Genomic DNA, 19,561 nt, shown 5'->3' with positions numbered 1-19,561 from the left:
GCCCTTTCAACTCCCAGAGTCTAACAGGCTCTAATGGCTCCTGTACCTTATAATTTATTATCAAATTATATGTTGGATTAAGGATTGCTAATTGTTAATCATCAGCTTGAATTAGTTATTAATGAGTAATGTCGCTAATTACAGGGTCACCTAACACAGAGCAGGCAGGCACCGCTGGCACGTCACAGAAGACGCCTGACTCAGCTTCAGCCAGTGCCCTGAAAGCAACATGCTGTAAACCTTCCCATCTCTGACGACTCCATAGACCCTTCCCTCCCCTGGTAAAAGTCACGGGATATTACAGCTGGAAAGAACTGTGAAGATCAGCGGTTCCCAACTTGTGAGCTACAGAGCTCTGAAGGCTGCTGAGCTAAGGCAGGTTCCCATGACGTCATGGTGCCTTCAGGCTAAAGATAGTATATCCCTCTTTCTTACCTTTGCTACTATTTTTCACATATATGGACATAATACTATGAATAATACAATTTAAGTTGGTATCGAAGCACGACGGAGTTCATAGTAGTTTTTTGTCAAGAAATCTTCATGGACAATCTATTGATTTTTTATTTCTGGGCCCCCAAGACAGCCAGCGATTCATTTTTGGGTTCTAGGTCAGCTCACCCATTCCCATCCCTCTTGGCAATTATGCCAGACCTTTATTTATCATTTTTTCTGTAGCCCCCGATCCAAAATTTCTCTCTCTCTCTCAGCAGTGATTTCGTCTCTGAATTCATAATGTGGGTCACACAGCATAAGCTCTCTCTTCCTGCTCTTCAAGACCAGACTACAATTCACGTTCTTGACCCCATCCCCTACTGCCTCTTCAGGGTCCTTCTTTCCCAGTCAGCACTCTTCCTCCTTTCTGTGTCTTCAGACCCTCCCTCTCTCCTTGCTTCATGCCCTCAGCTGTATGTACTGTGTTAAAATGAGACCTTTCACATCCACATCTGAGCTGAGGATGTTCAGGCAATAGATGCTATACTCAAAGAGATCATGCAAAAAGTTCAAAGCAGATAACCAAAAGGCAGCTAGCTGCCTGATGAGGATGAGTAAGTGGAGTTTGGGAGACGAGTGTGTCAGGGAGAGATTCCCTGGAGCGAGGTGTACCCTGAATCCCCTTCCCCAGGGGGAGAAGGTGGGCATCCTACCATCTCACCCCAAGCCTGGTGGTCAGCACTCCCGGCAGTGGAGAAACATACTCACTGGTGCCTGACTCATGCTAAGCAAGTGAAAAGTGGCCAGTGGAGCAGATGGGGGCCCTGTGTGTGAGAAGTCACCTCTCCCCTCCCACGCAGGACAAAGGTGTGTGAGTCTTGGAAACCAGATACGGAAGCCAGAAAGGATGCTGATCTGTGACCACGTTAAGGTGCTCACTATAAAAACTCACTAGAAAAAGGAATGAAGTACTGACACCTGCCACAACATGGATGACCCCCAAAGCCACATACTGTATGATTCCACTTATAGGAATTGTCCAGAATAGGCAATTCCATAGAGACAGAAAGACTGGGAGCTGTCAGGGGCTGCGGGGAGGGAGGCATAGGAATGCATAACGGGGGAGGCAATCTCATCCTCTTCCGAATCGTGCACGAACCCTGACTTCTCTTCTGAGCCTCGGATGTCACTCATCCATTCGTTTGTTCACTAAATGTTTTCCGCATCCCTACTAAGTGCTAAGTACTCATTAGTCACGGGGGTTACAGTAGAAAAAACCACAGGCCTGGCTTCATAAAGCATACAGACTAGTAGCTGATAAAGAACGGTAAAGAAAGGCTCTTCCACTGCGAGAACCAGGTCGAATGTCTAGCAGTGGTTTGGCCACATGGCTCATGGGATCTCAGTTCCCCGACCAAGGATTCACACTGGGCCCTCAGCAGTGAGAGTGCGGGGTCCTAACCACTGGACTGCCAGGGAATTCCCTTGCAGTGGTTCCTAATATAAGCCCTGTGGATAATAAGCAGGTGGCTTCCAGGCATCTCACAAATTCATGAAATTACATGTGAAGTTCTGTTCACTCATACATACTCAGGAGTGAGGTGATTATGGCTTTCATTAGATTATCGAAGAGGTCCTCGACTCAAAAAAGTTTAAACTCCACTGGTCTAATGATAGGTTGTTGACGCGACATTAGAGATGATGTCACTTTGGAGAAAAATCGGGGCTTAAGACATAGGTTGAGAGCCTTCTCTGCACAGAGGTGAGAGCGGGGTCAGCACTTCCCAGAGTCTTTGACTTAAGAGTCTGGGCAGCAGAGGACTGTGACACACAACAGAGGCGGCAGGGGATCTCTGATGGCTTAACTCAAGCTCCAGGAAGTCCAGCCATGTTTCTTCCACGGCTTTGAGTGACACTTTCCCCAAACCCCTCAGCCCCACCATAATGCCACAAACCGCAGGTGCCACAGCTCCCAGCATGAGAACCAAGGACTAAGGCTGTCCTTGGGAATGACCGAGGTCTTCATGGAGCAAGTGTAGAGCACAGACCAAATTCTGGGGGTCCGGCTGGTCAAATCCACTCTAGAAACATGTTTGGCCCTCATAGTTTTGAAGAAGAGGGATTTATTGCCAGTATTTAGAAGTTAGGAGATTTCACAAAATGATCTGAATTTGTGTCTTTTCTTAAAAGTCTGAGGACTTGACAACGCCGGCCCTCTGTGCTCCCGTCACCATCACGGGGGGCTGGCAGCTGCTGGCTCCTTGGGCGGGGCATGTGTTCTTCAGTCCCCACTGCCACCCCTCACACTTGGCTCTCCCCTCTTTAACGGCACCTGTCTACTCTCAATGCCTGAACCTCTGGTGTAGACAAAGAAGAGCAGAGGAAAAACCTTGGGAAAGCTGTTTACCAAACAGGAAGAAAAAAGCGTTACAAAGGAAGAAAGAGAAAAAGAAGTAAAACAGAAAGGATATACATTCCCTTAACGCAACATCTCCTATATCGTATGGCCTACTGGGAAGACTCAGCATCTAAAGATTCATCCAATCTAATGTCATCTGGATGGTGAAAGAGTTCTCTTCATCCTACCCTTTACCAGAATAATCATTCCTTTTAAAATACTGAGATCACAAGGAGGAGGGGGAACCATCACATCCTGACATTTAAGAAAGAGCATTGTTGGGACTTCCCTGGTGGCGCAGAGGTTAAGAATCTGCCTGCCAATGCAGGGAACACGGGTTCAAGCCCTGGTCCGGGAAGATCCCACGTGCTGCAGAGTAACTAAGCCCGTGTGCCACAACTACTGAGCCTGTGCTCTAGAGCCCATGAGCCACAACTACTGAGCCCACGTGCCACAACTACTGAAGCCCGCGCGCCTAGAGCCCGTGCTCCGCAACAAGAGAAGCCACCGCAATGAGAAGCCCATGCACCGCAACAAAGAGTAGCCCCACTCACCACAACTAGAGAAAGTCCACGTGCAGCAGTGAAGACCCAACGCAGCCAAAAATAAATAAATAAATTTATAAAAAATAAATAAAATAAAATGGTTAATTAAAAAAAAGGGTATTGTATCTGCTTAATAACATCAGAAGGGCCATAAAAAGTCCTTCCTACCATTAAATATCTCCATCAACTATTAACAAATTAAGCATTGCATAAGTTATGATACATCAAAAAGGGATCACCTGATTCTGTTGTGTACATCAGAGATATTAATGACTCATGATCACGACTCCATTTTCTTCAGTCCTTTTAAAATGCGTATTACTCCTCTGTTAACGTGACCTAAAGTACACGCTCAGTTTTCGCCTAGTGCCTCACATACTCGGGGATAGCTCTGTGTTCCGGGCGTCCCAAAGCACTGCACTGTATCCATTCCTTTTCCTCTGTCCCTAACACCACTGTTACACTTCCACTCCCTTACCCGTCATGGCTGGAGGTCAGCCTCCCTGTGTGTCAGGGATGAAGCAGTGCTTGGACAAAAATACGAAACTCACCGTCAAGCCATCGCTTCAAGATCTGAAGGCCACGGGGTCTTTAAGCACACCCCATTAATTTTGTGTTAATCGTGGTACAATACACATAACATAAAATGCACTGAATTAGCCATTTTTACATGTACAGTTCAGTAGCGTTCAGTACATTTGCAGGACTGTGCAACCAAGTTCCAGAACTCTTTTCATCTTGCACAACTGAACCTCTACACCATTAAATAATAATTCCCCATTCCTCCCTTCTCCCCAGCCCCTGGAAACCACCATTCTACTCCCTGTCTCTGTGAATTTGGCTATCCTAGCCACTTCATATGAGTGGAATCATGTAATATCTGTCTTTGGTGACTCCCTTATTTCACTTAGTGTAACGTCCCCAAGCCTCATCCGTGTTGTAGCATGAGTCAAATTTTCTTTCTTTTTCTTAAGGCTGAATAATATTTCATTGTATGTACATGTCACATTTTGTTTCTCCATTCATCTGTTGATGGACATTTGGGTTACCTCCACCTTTTGGCTATCGTGAATAATGCTGCTATGAATACGGGTGTACAAACAAACATTTCTCTGAGACCCTGCTTTCGACTCTTTGGGGTATATACCCATAGGCAGCATCGCTGGACCATATGGTAATTCTATTTTTAATTTTTTAGGAACTGTCATACTGTTTTCCATAGCAGCTGTACCACTTTATATTCCCACCAGCGATGCTCAAGGATTCCAATTTCTCCACATTCTTGCCAACACCTGTTATTTTGCTTGTTTTTATACAGTAGCCATCCTCATGGGTGTCATCTCAACCATTACATTTTAAATATCTCTGCAGGTTACGCTTTGGTTCTCAGATAACACCTTGGTGATGAGTCGACATTATTATTTGCAGAAATCCGAGAGCACAGCCCTGCAGCAGTACATGAAGACACCGAGCATCTAGGCTGGGCTGGGAACTGAGCCACGAGACATCTCCAGCTGAGCAAGTTATTAGCCCAAGATTACCTTCTTTGTTGCATAAATTTGCCCGTGAGTGGCTCTACCCTAATGCAATCTGTCAGCTTTCAATTTGCGCCAGAAAATAAGAGAATATGCCACGGGGGGGGGGGGGGTCTGTCCATCTCAAAATCCTCCTCTGGTTGATTAAAAATTCATAAACTGAGAAAGAACTTTATGGGTACTTGCAAAAAGTCCTCATTCCTGTTCCACAACTGCCCCCTTTATACCGACAAACACTGTCCTAAAACGAGGGCAAAGTAAGACGGCCCCTTCCACCTCTTCTAACGTGGAATCACGAAGATACTAAGCCAGTTTTGACCCTCACGTAGGACTCACAGAAAGTACTGAACTGTAACTCGGGTATCATCTTCGCTGAAAGTCAAAGCGTTTGTTGTTGGCTGAACAATATTCCCCATCCACCCCCCCCGCAAAACCCACACCCTAACCTCTGGAAACGGCAAATGTTACCTTATCTGGAAAAAAGGACTTCACAGATATGATTAAGTAAAGGATCTTGAGAAGAGGGAGACAATCGTGGGTTATTCATGTGGACCCCAAATGCCATCACAAAGGCCCTTATGGGAGGGAGGCAGGAACGTCGAGGAAAGAAGGCAGCCACGTGATGAAGGAAGCAGGGGGAGAAAGGGAGGGGATGTAGCCGTGAGCGGAGGAATGAGAACAGCCTCCCGAAGCTGGAACAGGCAAGGAAATGGATTCTCCCCTCCAGCCTCCAGAAGGACCCAGCCCTGTAGACACCCCGCGTTCAGCTCTCTAAGGCTCACTTCAGATCACTGCAGTACCTTTAGAAAGTAAGAGAGTAAATGTCTGTGCTTTAAGCCCCTGAATTGGTGGTCATTTGTCACAGAGGCCACAGGAAACGAATACAACATCAAAATCCACCTACTTCATTCCCCATCCTTTATATTTGAGCTTCCCAACTGGTACACCACGAGGGATCTATCTCCTTGCCTCTAGGGATGCTGGGTGGGGCCTGGGGCAAAAATCCTACAGAGCTGCCCGAAGGCCCTGGGTTACCCCAGCTACCGTAGAAATACTGTCCTTCTCTATGTGCTCCTGCGTCGCGGCGACTGTGAAGCATGCAAGTATGAAAAAGTCCCAGGAATTCATACCTTTCAAACGTCAACACTTAAAAGCACCTGAACACAGTTCAACAGATACGAGGAAGAATAAAAAAAAGTGTGAGCCGTCCTATCAATTTCCATCCTTCAGGACTGCTGTTTGATAAGCTGCACTGGAGAATTTTTAGCGAAAGAAGCAAAATGCAGCGTCCTCTCTCAGCAAGAAAACTTCAGTGGAAAGACACCCTAAATTCCTAAAGCAGCTATTTCCACACTGCAGCTCCATCCTCAAGTCGTCCCTTCCAGCCTCCCTCCCTCCCCCCTCTCCCCGGGTGGGTGGGGTCCTCTCTCCCCTGGGATCTGGGGACAAAAAAGCCACTGGAGCGCGTGCTTGGCACAGACCTGATGGGAAGGGAAGGGTCTCCGGCGTCCCACCAGTCTTTCGGGGGGCTGATGTACATGCACCATAGCTCCCAGCTGTACCCGTGGGCCGAGTTCTCATACCGCTGCACCTCGAAGGTGTCCTGTTTGATGTTGTCGATGGACGGGAGGATCACCCGCTTCCGGTTCTCCTGTATCCGCGAGAGAACTGGCTCGGCCCTGAAACACAGAGAAGCAGAAATAAAATCTTTCACCTGTGGCTCACCCGCACCTCCACCGGCCCAGACCCCAAGACCACAGACAATGAATAGAAGCGTCGTAGCTAAAGGCTGGGCAGGCTGGAACTCAGAGGGAAACTGGGCTCCCAAGTGGCTGCTCCAGCTGGATCAGGGGGATTTTTTTTTTTTTTTTTTTTTGTGGTACGCGGGCCTCTCACCGTTGTGGCCTCTCCCGTTGCGGAGCACAGGCTCCGGACGCGCAGGCTCAGCGGCCACGGCTCACGGACCCAGCTGCTCCGTGGCATGTGGGATCCTCCCGGACCGGGGCACGAACCCGTGTCCCCTGCATCGGCAGGCGGACTCTCAACCACTGCGCCACCAGGGAAGCCCTGGATCAGCTGGCTTTAAAGGAGCCCTGTGACGTGCAGCTCACGCCCTCACCCCTGTGGGGTTCCCACAGTGCTGCCTGCGTTGGCATGAGAGGCCTGAAGCAGGGACTCAGAACACGAGGGCTTCTGCCCCAGAAAGTATGGCCTGTCTTTTATACCAACAGTGTCTAAGCCAAAGCTTAGACAGATACGAGGAAGAATAAAAAAGTGTGAGCCGTCCTATCAAGGCCCTCCTGATAAGGTTTGCATCTCCCTACAGTTTTGTACAGTGTTTTCGGTTTCCCCTCAGGCACTGGCCGATGCCTCTGGTTTTTTGTTTTCTGCTGGAGCTGAACTGCTTTTTCCCCAAATAGGTCACTTCTGCCCTTGATGGCCTGGTTTCAATAAGCCTTTCACTAGCTTCTTTGTGCGTGTGCCTATTTCAGTTGTTTTAATTGATTATTTAATTGATTTCTTAAAAGGGATCTAATTGGATGGGTTAGGGATGGCAGGCAGGAACTAACTGAATGCAAGGGCAGGCAGGATCCTGCCTCTCAGCTAGCCCGCCCGCTCAGGGCTACAGCAGGCGACAGGCAGGGACCTGGCTCCGGGTTTAAGGTGTAGCCCTGCCAGCCTAGGAGAAAGCAGATGGTCAGGCACCTCTGCCAGAGTGCGTCTCTGACGTAGACGTAGGAAGGGATCATTTCCCGTATTCGAGAACGAAAAGATGGCTCTCATAAACCAGGGCATTAATCTCCCTGCTTAGAACAGGGCGCAGGCTTTGGAAAGGAATCAAGTGAAAACCCCATTCCTCTGCATTATTTCGAAGAATAATGAGAACGCTCGGCCTCCATTCCATCTCTTTTCATTTGCATCTACTGAATTACCTGTTGGCACATCTCGTGTTTCTATTTAAAACGAGCAATAAAATATACCCTGGGCCATTTACTGCCTCCGATACTTTTGCACACACCTTAGAGACGGATAACCAAATGGGACTGACTTTCCCTGGTTTCTAGACCTGCTTCAGAGCTCCGCCCCCTCCAAGTCCTCACTCTTGTTGTTCTCCTCCAGGAATGCCCTTGTGCCCAGGCAGGAAATCTAGCCACCCACACAAGCTTCTCTAATCAAGTGCCACCTCTTCCAGGAAGCCTGCCTTTATTTCCCCCAGTAGAAGACTCTCTCCATCCTCTCAACTCTTTTTTTTTTTTTTTTTTTTGCAGTACGTGGGCCTCTCACTGTTGCGGCCTCTCCCATTGCAGAGCACAGGCTCCGGACATGCAGGCTCAGCGGCCATGGCTCATGGGCCCAGCCTCTCCGCGGCATGTGGGATCCTCCCGGACCGGGGCACGAACCCGCGTCCCCTGCATCGGCAGGCGGACTCTCAACCACTGCGCCACCAGGGAAGCCCCATCCTCTCAACTCTTAGAGCATCTTCTCCATCATATTCAAGTCACCCTGATAACACGCTGTCTTTGCTGATCGTTGAACACACGTTTTTCTTCCTTATAAGCTCATGATAGCAGATGTTTATCAAGCACTTACTACTTGCCAGGCACCATTCCCAACATTCTGTATGAGCTGACCAATATAAATCTCGCAACAATCATATGAGGCAAATACTATGATCACCATTTTACACATGAGGAAACTGAGGCCCACGGAGGTTATGCCCCAGCCCACACAGCCAGCTGGAGGTAGAACCAGGTTTCTAACCCGGATGGTCTGGCTTTAGGCCCAACCCCTAAGCTCCACAGCCTCCTTGGATGGGCCACCCTTCCCCTAGGCTGGTCTGGTGCCCTGCAGGTAGAAGCATTCAGCTCGGCCGTCACTGTGTGGGGGAAGTTACTGAGTGTCGGGCAGAAGACCTTGGTTCAAATCATGCTTCTGAAGCTGAGGAGCTCAGTCTCCCAGTCTGTGACAGAGCGTACAACTGTTCCCAGCGGTTTGCTCCCCTGCCTCGGGACATCCCGCTGATGACCCCGAGGCCTGCGGTATTTCCCTGCTGAGGGGCACGCTCTCCCTCAACCCCAATTAACGTTTAGCTTGGACATGTGACCTACTTTGGCCAACAGAAGGTGTGACCATGTCACATCTGAGCAGAAACTGTTATCCTTTTCCCTGAGCTACAAAAGTGGTACATCCTAGGCAGGGGTGCTCCTTGGGTCCTGGGACGCAGAGGCCGTATGGAGCAGAGCCACAGACAGACAACCCGCAGCGGATCTGCCACGTGGACAGGACAGAGATCGTTACTGCAGTGTGACCTAGTGAGAGTTGCGACACACTGTCTATCTGCCATGAGGACATACACCCCTCTGTTGGAAGTCTGGAAAATGAGTCTGAAGGGCTAAGACTGGATCACAGACATCAGTCAAAATTAGACTATAGGCTCAGGCTCCTGGAGGGCGGATACCAAATCTCACCAGATTCTGAACCCCAGCTGAGTGACCAACTGTCCTCTTTGCCCAAGACCATTCTGATTTTACTACTGAAAGTCTTGCATTTTGGGAAATCCCTCAGTACTGGGCAAACCCGACCAGGCAGTCACCTAAATCACAGCCTAGAGCGGTCTTTGGGACATGGTCTCATCACCCAGCAAATATTTGTCAGTTAGTTTAAGTGAAAGATATTGAAGGTCTGAGCGGGAACGTGGAGGTCAAAACGGAGAGGAAAAGGCAGACGTGAGAAACAGAGGAAAAACCAGCTAAAGCTGGAGGAGGCTTGGATGAGTAACACGATGGGGAGAGAAGAATCAAGTGATGGGGACATGGGTGGTACCACCAGTTTTGACAGGAAAGAAATGAGGAGGGAATGATATGGAGGAAAAGGTGAGACAGGGCAAGGCTGAGGCTCCAACGGAACATTCAAGGGCTTCTGTTCAGAAGGCTTCTAGCTCAAGGGTTCCCAAACCTGAGTGAGCAGCAGAGTGCCCTGGTGGGGGGCTGGTTAAAGCAGCTTACTGGGCCCCATCCCCAGAGCTTCTGATGTCATAGGTCTGGGTGGAGCCCAAGAATCTGCATTTCTAACAAGTTCCCAGGTGATGCTGATGCTGCTGGTCTGGGGACCACACTTTGAGAATGATTATGAGAGATAAACAGTGGTGAGGCTCAGAGGAGGTCAGGGCTGCACAGCTACAGCTGTGTGTATCAGGGTCTGATGGTGGCAGAAAAAGCAAGGAAGAAAACTGGGGTCTGAGATGGCAACAGATGCCCGTGTGCAAATGAAAGGACCAGTAGTAACGGTGACCCCACGTTCCAAACCTTTGTGTGGTCATGTGCATGACCATCCTTTTCTCTGGCCATTAAAAGGATTCTAAAGTTTGTTTCAAATGAAGAATAGACATTTTAAGGCGTAATTAGTGATGGGATATTGGCTCTTCAAATATGGTACCGTGAACTTATTCAAGATGGTATCATTGAGTGTAAATAAACATTATTAATGAAATTAAATACTGCTTCTTACTAATTAAGCAATCCTGGCATAGGGGTTTAACCTCTGACTTGATTTATCATTGGTTAGTTAGAAATAATCATATAACTGTAAAGCTCTAACCTAATTTTAACATGATCATTGACTGATTTGGGCATTTTTTTTTTCTTTGGTACGCGGGCCTCTCACCGCTGTGGCCTCTCCTGCTGCGGAGCACAGGCTCCGGACGCGCAGGCTCAGCGGCCATGGCTCACGGGCCCAGCCACTCCGAGGCATGTGGGATCCTCCCGGACCGGGGCACGAACCCGCGTCCCCTGCATCGGCAGGCGGACTCTCAACCACTGCGCCACCAGGGAAGCCCCGATTTGGGCATTTTTGACGCTTCACTCTCTTACATCCAAAATCTACTCCCTGTACGCCCATCGATTTCTCTCATATTCTTTTCACCTGGAGAAACATGAGGGGCCACATCGGCAGAGAGAAACTCTTCCCTTCCTCCAAATGCTGTTAAAGATGATCCCAGAATTTTTTTTTTTTTTTTTTTTTTTTGGCCACACGACATGCGGGATCCTAGTTCCCCAACCAGGGATCATGCCCTCACCCCTTGCATTGGAAGAGCGGAGTCTTAACCACTGGACTGCCAAGGAAGTCACGATCCCATAAATTCTGGGAAGCTTTGCCTGAGTAGGTAAAACTATAACTGAATCTCTTGTTTTCAACAGTCAACCACCCTCCCCGGAAATGGAAACGAGCAAAGTAGCAAGAGATTCTCCATTCTCGCCAGCGCCCCAGGGGAAACGGCCAGAGTGGCCCACCTCCCAGACTCCAGCCCCGCTGACCACGCTGCAAATCCCGAGCGCTTCTAGCCTTCAGCTTGAGACCTACCAGCCAGCGGTGAACTCCACGTGGGCATCAAAGAAGCCGGTGACCTGGCCGGTGGCCACCTTCCAACCCTCGATGCGAGCTCGGATCAGGCCCTCTCTTTTTCGATTTCTCACCACCTTCACCAGCCCGGGGTAGCGTTTGTGGACATACTCCTCCAAAGGGGCCTTCAGCTCCTCTACAAATGACAAAACACAGGAAGGTCCGTAAACGTGTCAAATGTGCATCCAACCCACTGTGAGGCCGACAGATCTTCAGTTAGTCCAGAGATTGAAGAAAATTTTGCATGTTAGTCATTTTAGTAGAAAAGTCAACTTGGTCCCAGTGATTCAGGAGACATCTCTGACTGATGTCCTTCGGGATTTCTTTCTGACCCTCCCTCCTTCCTTGGCCAGCATTCCTGTGCCCCCACTGTCCCCTGGGTCTTGTTTATCAATTTTATATGGGTTTTTCCATCTGCACATATGCTGGTTCTCACAGAATGTGTTCTGGGAGGTCCAGACCCAGAGTCACACCCTAGATGCAACATTAACAGGGTTTGTGCTTTGGTCACAGGATGTGAAAGAAATCCTTGCTCAGCAGTAGAAACGCTACCTTGATGGTGAAAGAAGGCCATCAGGGCTTGAACACTCCCTCCTGCCACCAGCAGGTGGTACAAAGTGCGTGATCTATATGATCTAATTTAATCCTTACGGCCACCCTAGGTGGTTGCTAGATTAATCCCATTAATTAACTAGATGAATTCCACACTGCAAATTAAGAACAGTCTTAGGGAGACTAACCTGTCCCAAGGTCACAACCTAGGAACAGAAGAGCTGAAACATGGGTCACATGTGTCTAATTCCACAGACGTAAAGGGATACCTTTGCGTACTTGAGAATCACTGTCTCATCACAAGGAAAAAAACATTATTTTAAATTTTTTATATCTATATGAGATGAGGATATTAACTAAACCGATTGTGGTAATCACTTCACAGTATATGTCAGTCAATCATTATGCTGCACCCCCTAAACTTAGGCAGTGCTGTATGTCAATTATATCTCAGTAAAAATGGGGGAAAACCAGCAGGTGTCGAAGGATGGACAGGGAAGGGTTGACAGAGAGAGGATTCTGAGATATGCACACTCCAAGGATGCGCCCTCGGAGAGCCTCGGGGGTCCAGAAGCAGCCCAGCTGACTCAGATGTGAGTGGTCCACAGACGATACTTTTGGAGACATCGTCACCTCTGACCTTGCTCTAGAAAAACCCACAAGGCTGTATTTACGGACATTGTGCAGACCCCTCACTTCCTAGTTATACACAGCAATGTCTGGCAAATTAAAGCCATATACTTGCAGCACATGTCGAGGCTGCCCTCTCTAGGTCATGGCTGTTGTCCCTGGGAACGATGCAGCCATGTGACCCAGGAACAAGTACAGAAAGTGGGGGGTTTAGATGGATGGGAGTGAAAGAGCCCCCAAGGGTACAGAGACATGACGTAGTTCCTGTCAGCTAAAGGCATGGATGGTGGGGGAACAGGAGTGTCATGGGCTGAATTGTGTAACCCCCCCCCCCCAAATTCATCTGTTAAAGCCCTAATACCCAGTAACTCAGAATGTGACCATATTTGGATATAGGGCCTTTAAAGAGATGATTAAGTTAAAATGAGGTCCTTAGGGTAGGTCTTAATCCAATCTGAGCAGTGTCCTTAAGAAGAAGAGATTTGAACACACGCACAGCCCCCAGGAGCACGCACACAGAGGAAGGACCATACAAGGACACAGGGAGATGGTGGCCGACGGCAAAGCAAGAACAGAGGCCTCAGGAAAAACCAACCCTGCCAACACCTTGATCTTGGACTTCCAGCCTCCAGAAAAGTGAGAAAATAAATGTTGTTGTTTAAGTCACCCAGTCTGTGGTACTTTGCTATAGCAGCCCTAGCAAACTAATACAGGGAGGAATTAGTTTGGAAAGGAGAAAAAAATAGAACCTGGGTGGAGAAGGGGCAGAAACTCTAAGGGGGCACAAGGTGGTCGGGTGTTCATACTGGACTCAGACTGCCTTGGGTTCAGAACGCTGTGCTACCTTTTACTACCTGAGTGACCCTGGGCAATTTAGCCAGTCAATGTGTGCCTCAGTTCCCTCACCTACCGAAGGGGGATGGTAATACAGTCATCCCTCAGTATTTGCAGGTTCCAGGACCCCCAGGGATACCAAATCCACAGATGTTCAAGTCCCTTACAGTTGGTCATCTGTACCTGCAGGCTTCACATCCAGGGATACTGAGGGCTGACAGCAATAGTATGGACACCACAGGGTTGTGGTGAGGATTACAGATGTTCATAAATTCAAGAATGCTCAGAATTATCCCTGGCACAGTGTAAACGCTCAACACGGAGTAGCTGATATTAGTAATTAACTTCCCTCTTTCCCTCAATATAAGTTTAGGGCAAAGCAGCCCAGGGAGCCTGAGGAAGCCATGTCCAAGATGGAGAAATAGGCCTGTAAACCAGAACTCTGGTTCTCAAACTGGAGGCCACCAACAGCATCAACCGGAGGGGCTGAAATGGATTGCTGGGTCCCTCGCCCACAGAGTTCATTTTCAGAAGGTCTAGGCTGGGGCACCCATGCTCTGGGTATGGGGAACCACACTTTGAGAACCACTGAGTTTGAATGTTTGGCAGGTAGCATTACACCCTCAGTAAGTTATCTATTGCTTGTCTTTTTGCCCGGTTTGCTATCATTTTTGCCATCATCCCAGAGCTGGTGAGGGGCCTGGTGCAGAAGCCAGGCTGTGGGGACCGTCGAATTCTTCACTCAGCCAGGTACATGGGACTGGGGTGACCCAAAGAATTTTCAGCTTTTAGAGACCATCTCCTGACTGAATGTTGGCTGCATTTTCCCGTCTGTTCATTAAATTTCTTGGAACAAGAATGCTAGCAAGAAGGTTGGACGGGCCATGCTTGTTTGGTTTTTCATTTATTCCCCTCGAGTGCTGGGTGGGTGGGCAGGCGATGAGGGACACACCATGGAAGGCAAAGGCTTCATTTCCCAATCCCTGTATGTGATTCTGGACCCAATAATGTATTGAGTTGTGCCCGGCTTGGATTTAAAATCAAGTCAATGGACCCACAGAATAATACGGTGGGAATCCTGCTCACCCTCTAGGGTTGGCCTGGGATGGCAGGAATCTCAAGAGTCTCTGTGAGTTCAGGGAGAACATTCTGGACGCCGAGTGCCAGGTGCCACGACAGGGACCTGCAGGCATGGTTGACCTTCAGCTGCCAGGCGACCTGGGACCCTGAGGTGCTCTGCCCTGTAACTGGATGTCAGGTCCCAGCCATGCCGGTCACCATGTCTAAGTATCAAGTGCTCTCCACCTTTGTTCAGCGGTTGTGACAGAGCCTTCAGAGGAGAGAGATAAACAGGCATTTACAAGTTTGGCAAAAAAGAGTGAGGTTTGCTACCACTGCCCTTCAACATCTCCGGGCTAGTGGGATATGAATATTAAAGTGCTTTGAAAAGTTTAAAGGGATAAAAGGATAATGCCTCATCATTTGGTACTAGCCTATGGTTGCTAAGAATAAATAAGATTTACATATAAAGCCCTTGACATGCATTCAAAATCTTATTTCTGATACTAATTGGTCTATTAATATTATTCCCATGGATTCATTTTATAATACCCCATGAACAAGAGCACATCCTTCTAGCTAGTCAGTATCATTTTAAACGCCAGGCACCATCATTTTATAGCAGTAGTCACCATCCTCCACCTTTCAAGATTCAGTGACACATTGTTCCAGACACAATTGAAGTGACGCCCTGGGATCTTTCATGGGAACACGAAGGGAGATGCCAGCATCTGACTAGCAGGGCTCGAGAACAAGAGACACTGAGAAGGCTTCATTTCCCAATCCCTGTATGTGATTCTGGACCCAATAATGTATTGGGTTGTGCCCCGCCTTGGATTTAAAATCAATTCGGACACAAGCACTCCCTTGAGATGCTTACAATCTGGGCAAGGAGATGAGACATGTTCAAAAAATTCCAATATTGAGGAGCTAAGGGCCAAAGAAAAATGGTCGTAGAGGGAAAGTGTGATGGAGGGTCGGGGGGAAGGTCACAAAGGGAGAAATGATTTTGGCTGCGGGTGTCCAAGGAGAAGGTCGTATCTGAGTTAATCAGCAGGTTTGGACGTGTGCTCTCACTACTCCAGAATACACAAGCACACAGCGAAACACAGGCGTGGAACTGGATCTGCTGAGGCGACAGAGTCACTAGCGTCTGGGAGACCAGGAAAATGCCATTAATCAGAAAAGAGGAAAAGAAGAGAAGCAGAAGTTGATGGGTTCACCTGGGGACAGGTTGAGCGGCTAGCAGACCTTTGGGGGCTGAGTGCTGAACCAGGATAATGGTCCAGAGTGAGAAGACAGGGCACAGAGTGTCAGGTACATGGTGGGGAGAGACGATGGCACAGGAGGGAGTGAGAGTTCCAGAAGAAGACTTAGAACCCCACTTTGGGAAACGTGTGCATCCAGGAGGCAGGAAGCAGAGCTAGAGGACAAGACGGGCTAGAAACAGCATCACAGGGGCAGAATCCTATCAAGCGTAGAGTTTCCAAAAGAAGAATCTGTGCATTCATTTCATAAATATTTATAGAGCGCCTACGTGGTTGAAAATGACACAATCCCTGTTTTCAAAGAGTTATTCAACATCCAATGTCAGGGAAATCAAATGAGTTAGAGAAAATGAGAGCTGAGAACAGGCCGCTGATCTAGACAAACAGTAGCTTCCTGATGGGAACAGTGAGAAAAAAGAATTCCCTTCTGGACGCAGCTGGGCCCTTCGGGGACAAGGTTAGCTTAGGGAGAAGTGGATGAGTAGGGCAGCTCAGGAGAGATTTCCAGAAAGGCTGGTCCTGGTGGAACAGAGTTGTGACAGCCTGAGGGCATTGGGGTGTTGAGATTTCAAAGTTGCTTTAAAGTGAGAAAGCCCACGAGTTAACTGAATAAAAACAAGGCCTCCAGACTCACCATGGAAGGAAACAAATTCTCAACCTGACAGCGGTAAGAAATGTCACACCCATCACCTAAGATCCTTTATCATCCTTAACAGATGAAACCATTCCTGGACATTATAATGACAGCTAAGAAAAACATTTTACATACGATTTTTCTCACCTACAGACTCAGAGAAGAAAACAAAAACTCACTTCTGCAAAAATGTTTACCTACCAATGTTATGAAATCCAATACTAAATTGGTCTAGAGCCATTTGGGAATGCTTGTGTTTCTTAAGGTTTTGGTAAGTAGCACTTGAGGGTCAAGAGGGGAAAGGCAACCACTGCCCGTGATTGGAAGGGACCAGACGGGAGATATATCTACTCCTTAACAATAAAAGGACCGCCTGTCATCCAGGCTTAAGGAGTAGACGTTGACAGAAAGAAAGTGACAAACAGTGAGAACTAAAGCAAAAAACATTATTACAGAATTATATCCAGATCGCACAATTCCAGAGATATTAGAGAATAAAACATCAGCCTAGTCTCTTGTCTCTAAACCCTGCTCAGAAAAAAGTGTGGACATAGAAGGCATCTCCACCTGCTCGCAAAACTAGTGCATGAACCTGGGTACCACACAGACGTGGGCTTGGAAGTGGCCACACCGTCCGGGGTTGGGCCCCATCCGTACCTCTTAACCCGCGAGTTATCAAGTCTTGCTGATGAGACTTACTGAACGTTGTAATTCTCCTCAAGGTATGGAGACTCAAGAGAATCAGTCTAAGTTTAGATGGTGTTTCTCAAACTTTAACCTGCGTGAAAATCACCAGTAGGTCTGGGGTGTGGCCCAAGAACTTGCATTTCCAACGAGCTCCATGAGGCTGCCACTGCTGCTCTGGTGAACGCACTTGGAGTAGCTCTGACTTAGAGCTGACCCCCTATCCAACCCCACCTGTGACGAATTAACCCCTGTGCACAGAATAGGTCTCATCCGAACTGGGCAGACGTTCCAGAATCCCAGTGTTGGCCACCGCCTGTCTCTGCTTTTCCCACTGCCTGGGCCTTCTTGTTCCGCCTTGTCTGTAAGATGGAACCCCTTGGAGATGACCTCAACCCCTTGAGGTTGCCCCAATACAGCAACCTCACCAGTAGTCCCTTGACAAGGACCCCTGATGTTCCTGGCTTCTGCTCTCACTCCCACAATCTATTACAATGACAAGTGGTACAATTCTACCAACACTGCTTCTGCTGCCATCCGTGCCACCATCACCATCACAGCCACTTAGAACCAACACTTCTCCCTGCCAACAGCTGCTGAGGTGTGGGCATGCTGCTCGCTGGGAATGCATGGGTTGTGACAGCTGGGATGAGAAAACAGCACATATGGCATGTTCCAATTAAAAACAAAAAACAAAAAAAAAAACCCCGCCTGTCTCAAAGCCAGAGTTCCTCAGAATGTGAGATTCCGCTCTACCTAGGAATCACCTGGCAGGTGACGCAGGTTCCCGGGCTGCCCTAGGCAGTTCTAATTTAGTGGGCTTCGGTGGGGTTGACCCAGCACTCCAGATGATTCTCCCACAAACCCAGAACTTCTCAAATGCACTGCCTGATTTTTCTTTCATTGTTTTTTTACCGTGGTTAGATACACATAAAGTTAACCTTTTTGACCATTTTAAAGTGTACAATGGCGTTAAGTGCTTTCACAGTGTGGTGCAACCTTCACTGCTATCTAGTTTCAGAACTTCTCATCACCCCCAAAGGAAACTTCACACCCATTAAGCAGTCACTCTCCGTGTCCTGCCCTCCCCGCAGCCCCTGGCGACCACTAATCTGCTCTCCATCTTGGCCTCTTCTGGATAATTCATAAAAATAGAATCATACAAGATGCGGCCTTTTGTATCTGTAAGCCCTGGTCGATTTTGAAGGGGCGGGGGCTGAAGTATTTTTTTTGAGTGTGAATTTAAATCCCTAGGCCTTACTGAAGGTCTGATTCTTGTTCTGCTGCCCATTAGCTTTTCTGATCCCCATTCTGGTAATTTGGTTCACTGGAAGCTTCTTTGCAAAGCCCCTCTGGACTCATTAAAGGGGGTTCTAGCCTCTCAGAGGGGAGGATCCAACCCATGGATCTGTGTTCACACCCCCAGTGTCCCCCCTGACACCAGCCTTTCTCCCCATCCCTGATGGAAACTTCCAGCTCACCATACTTGGGGACTTTAAGTCAGCAGAGGGAAAAAACACGGTCCTTAACACAGATTCAGCGCAGCCGTTAGGCACGATGCCCTACATTTCTGCAGTGCCTTTTTTTTGAGATTTCTTTTTTTTTTTAATATGTGAATCAGCCATGATGCCACTGAAAGAAAACAAAAAATAGATTAAGAACACCTGGATTTTCAGGCATGCCTGAGAATACCTTTATGCCTGAAATAACTAACCAAAACTAAAGGCATAAAAGTGGCCAAAGATCAATAATGCATTTTTTTAATTAATGTTTTTTTAATTTAAAAAGGGAAGGGGGAGAAACCTCATGCAATATGTGGGTTTCTATCTGTCAGATGGAGTTAGTTAAGTCCCAGAAACGAATCTGGGCTTTGAAGGACCTGAAGTTTATATAATCTGAAGGATCCCCTTTAAGAAAACGAAAAAAAAAATCTCCTTTGTAAATTTTACAAAAACCCACAGGCCTGTGAACCACTGTTAGGCTCCCTACCCACTGCCGCCTCCACACAAGCGAGGGGCCCCAATCATGAGTTTCCATAGCTTCAAGGTGAGTACACCCTGTGAGGCGGGCTTCTTGGATGCAAAATTGCTCTTTGGCTGACAATCACTACTTTTCAAACATTTCAAATACTATGTTTGTCTGTATCTATAATAAAATACTGATATCCCCTAATTGCTAGCCAAAGCTGACTAAAAATGTCAGCTCATCATGAAATGCTCCAAAATACTACTCAGATGAGTTCTCCTCTCGTATTTAACTCGAGAATGCTCTCTCTTGTAAACCCGTAAAATTCCTCGAGTTTTGCTTTCACATTTACTGAATCCTAATTAAGGATATTCTGTTGTAACTGCTTTACCTCTGGCAACTCTTTCTACCCTCATCAGCACTCTGTGAGGTAAAGGGTATTATGATCCCCATTTTATGGAGAAAGAAACTGAGGCCCAGAGAGGGTAAGCACTCGGCTGAAAGTCACACAGTTCATAAGCGGCATGCCTGCCCTCCTTGTCATTCTGCCTGATTCCTGCGGATGCAAGGCCGTGAAAACTGAAGTCATTCATCTGCTCGTGCAGAACTCAGCCTTGAACGTG

General features: G+C 47.8%; 1 protein-coding gene across 1 annotated transcript in view; it reads right to left on the bottom strand.

Moving 5' to 3' along the window:
• The window catches only part of GALNT17 (polypeptide N-acetylgalactosaminyltransferase 17), a gene marked incomplete at both ends in the record, with an annotated part of 443,002 nt that overhangs the window by 183,886 nt on the left and 239,555 nt on the right, over window positions 1-19,561 (bottom strand). Inside the window, 2 exons of the mRNA XM_082671029.1 lie at window positions 6,395-6,592; window positions 11,274-11,448. Of these exons, the coding sequence (XP_082527155.1) occupies window positions 6,395-6,592; window positions 11,274-11,448 (373 nt within the window). The remainder of the gene's footprint in view (window positions 1-6,394; window positions 6,593-11,273; window positions 11,449-19,561) is intronic.

Source organism: Grampus griseus (assembly GCF_964374135.1).
Source record: "Grampus griseus genome assembly, chromosome: 14".
Classification (NCBI taxonomy): domain Eukaryota; kingdom Metazoa; phylum Chordata; class Mammalia; order Artiodactyla; family Delphinidae; genus Grampus; species Grampus griseus.
This window is presented reverse-complemented; position numbering and strand designations above follow the sequence as displayed.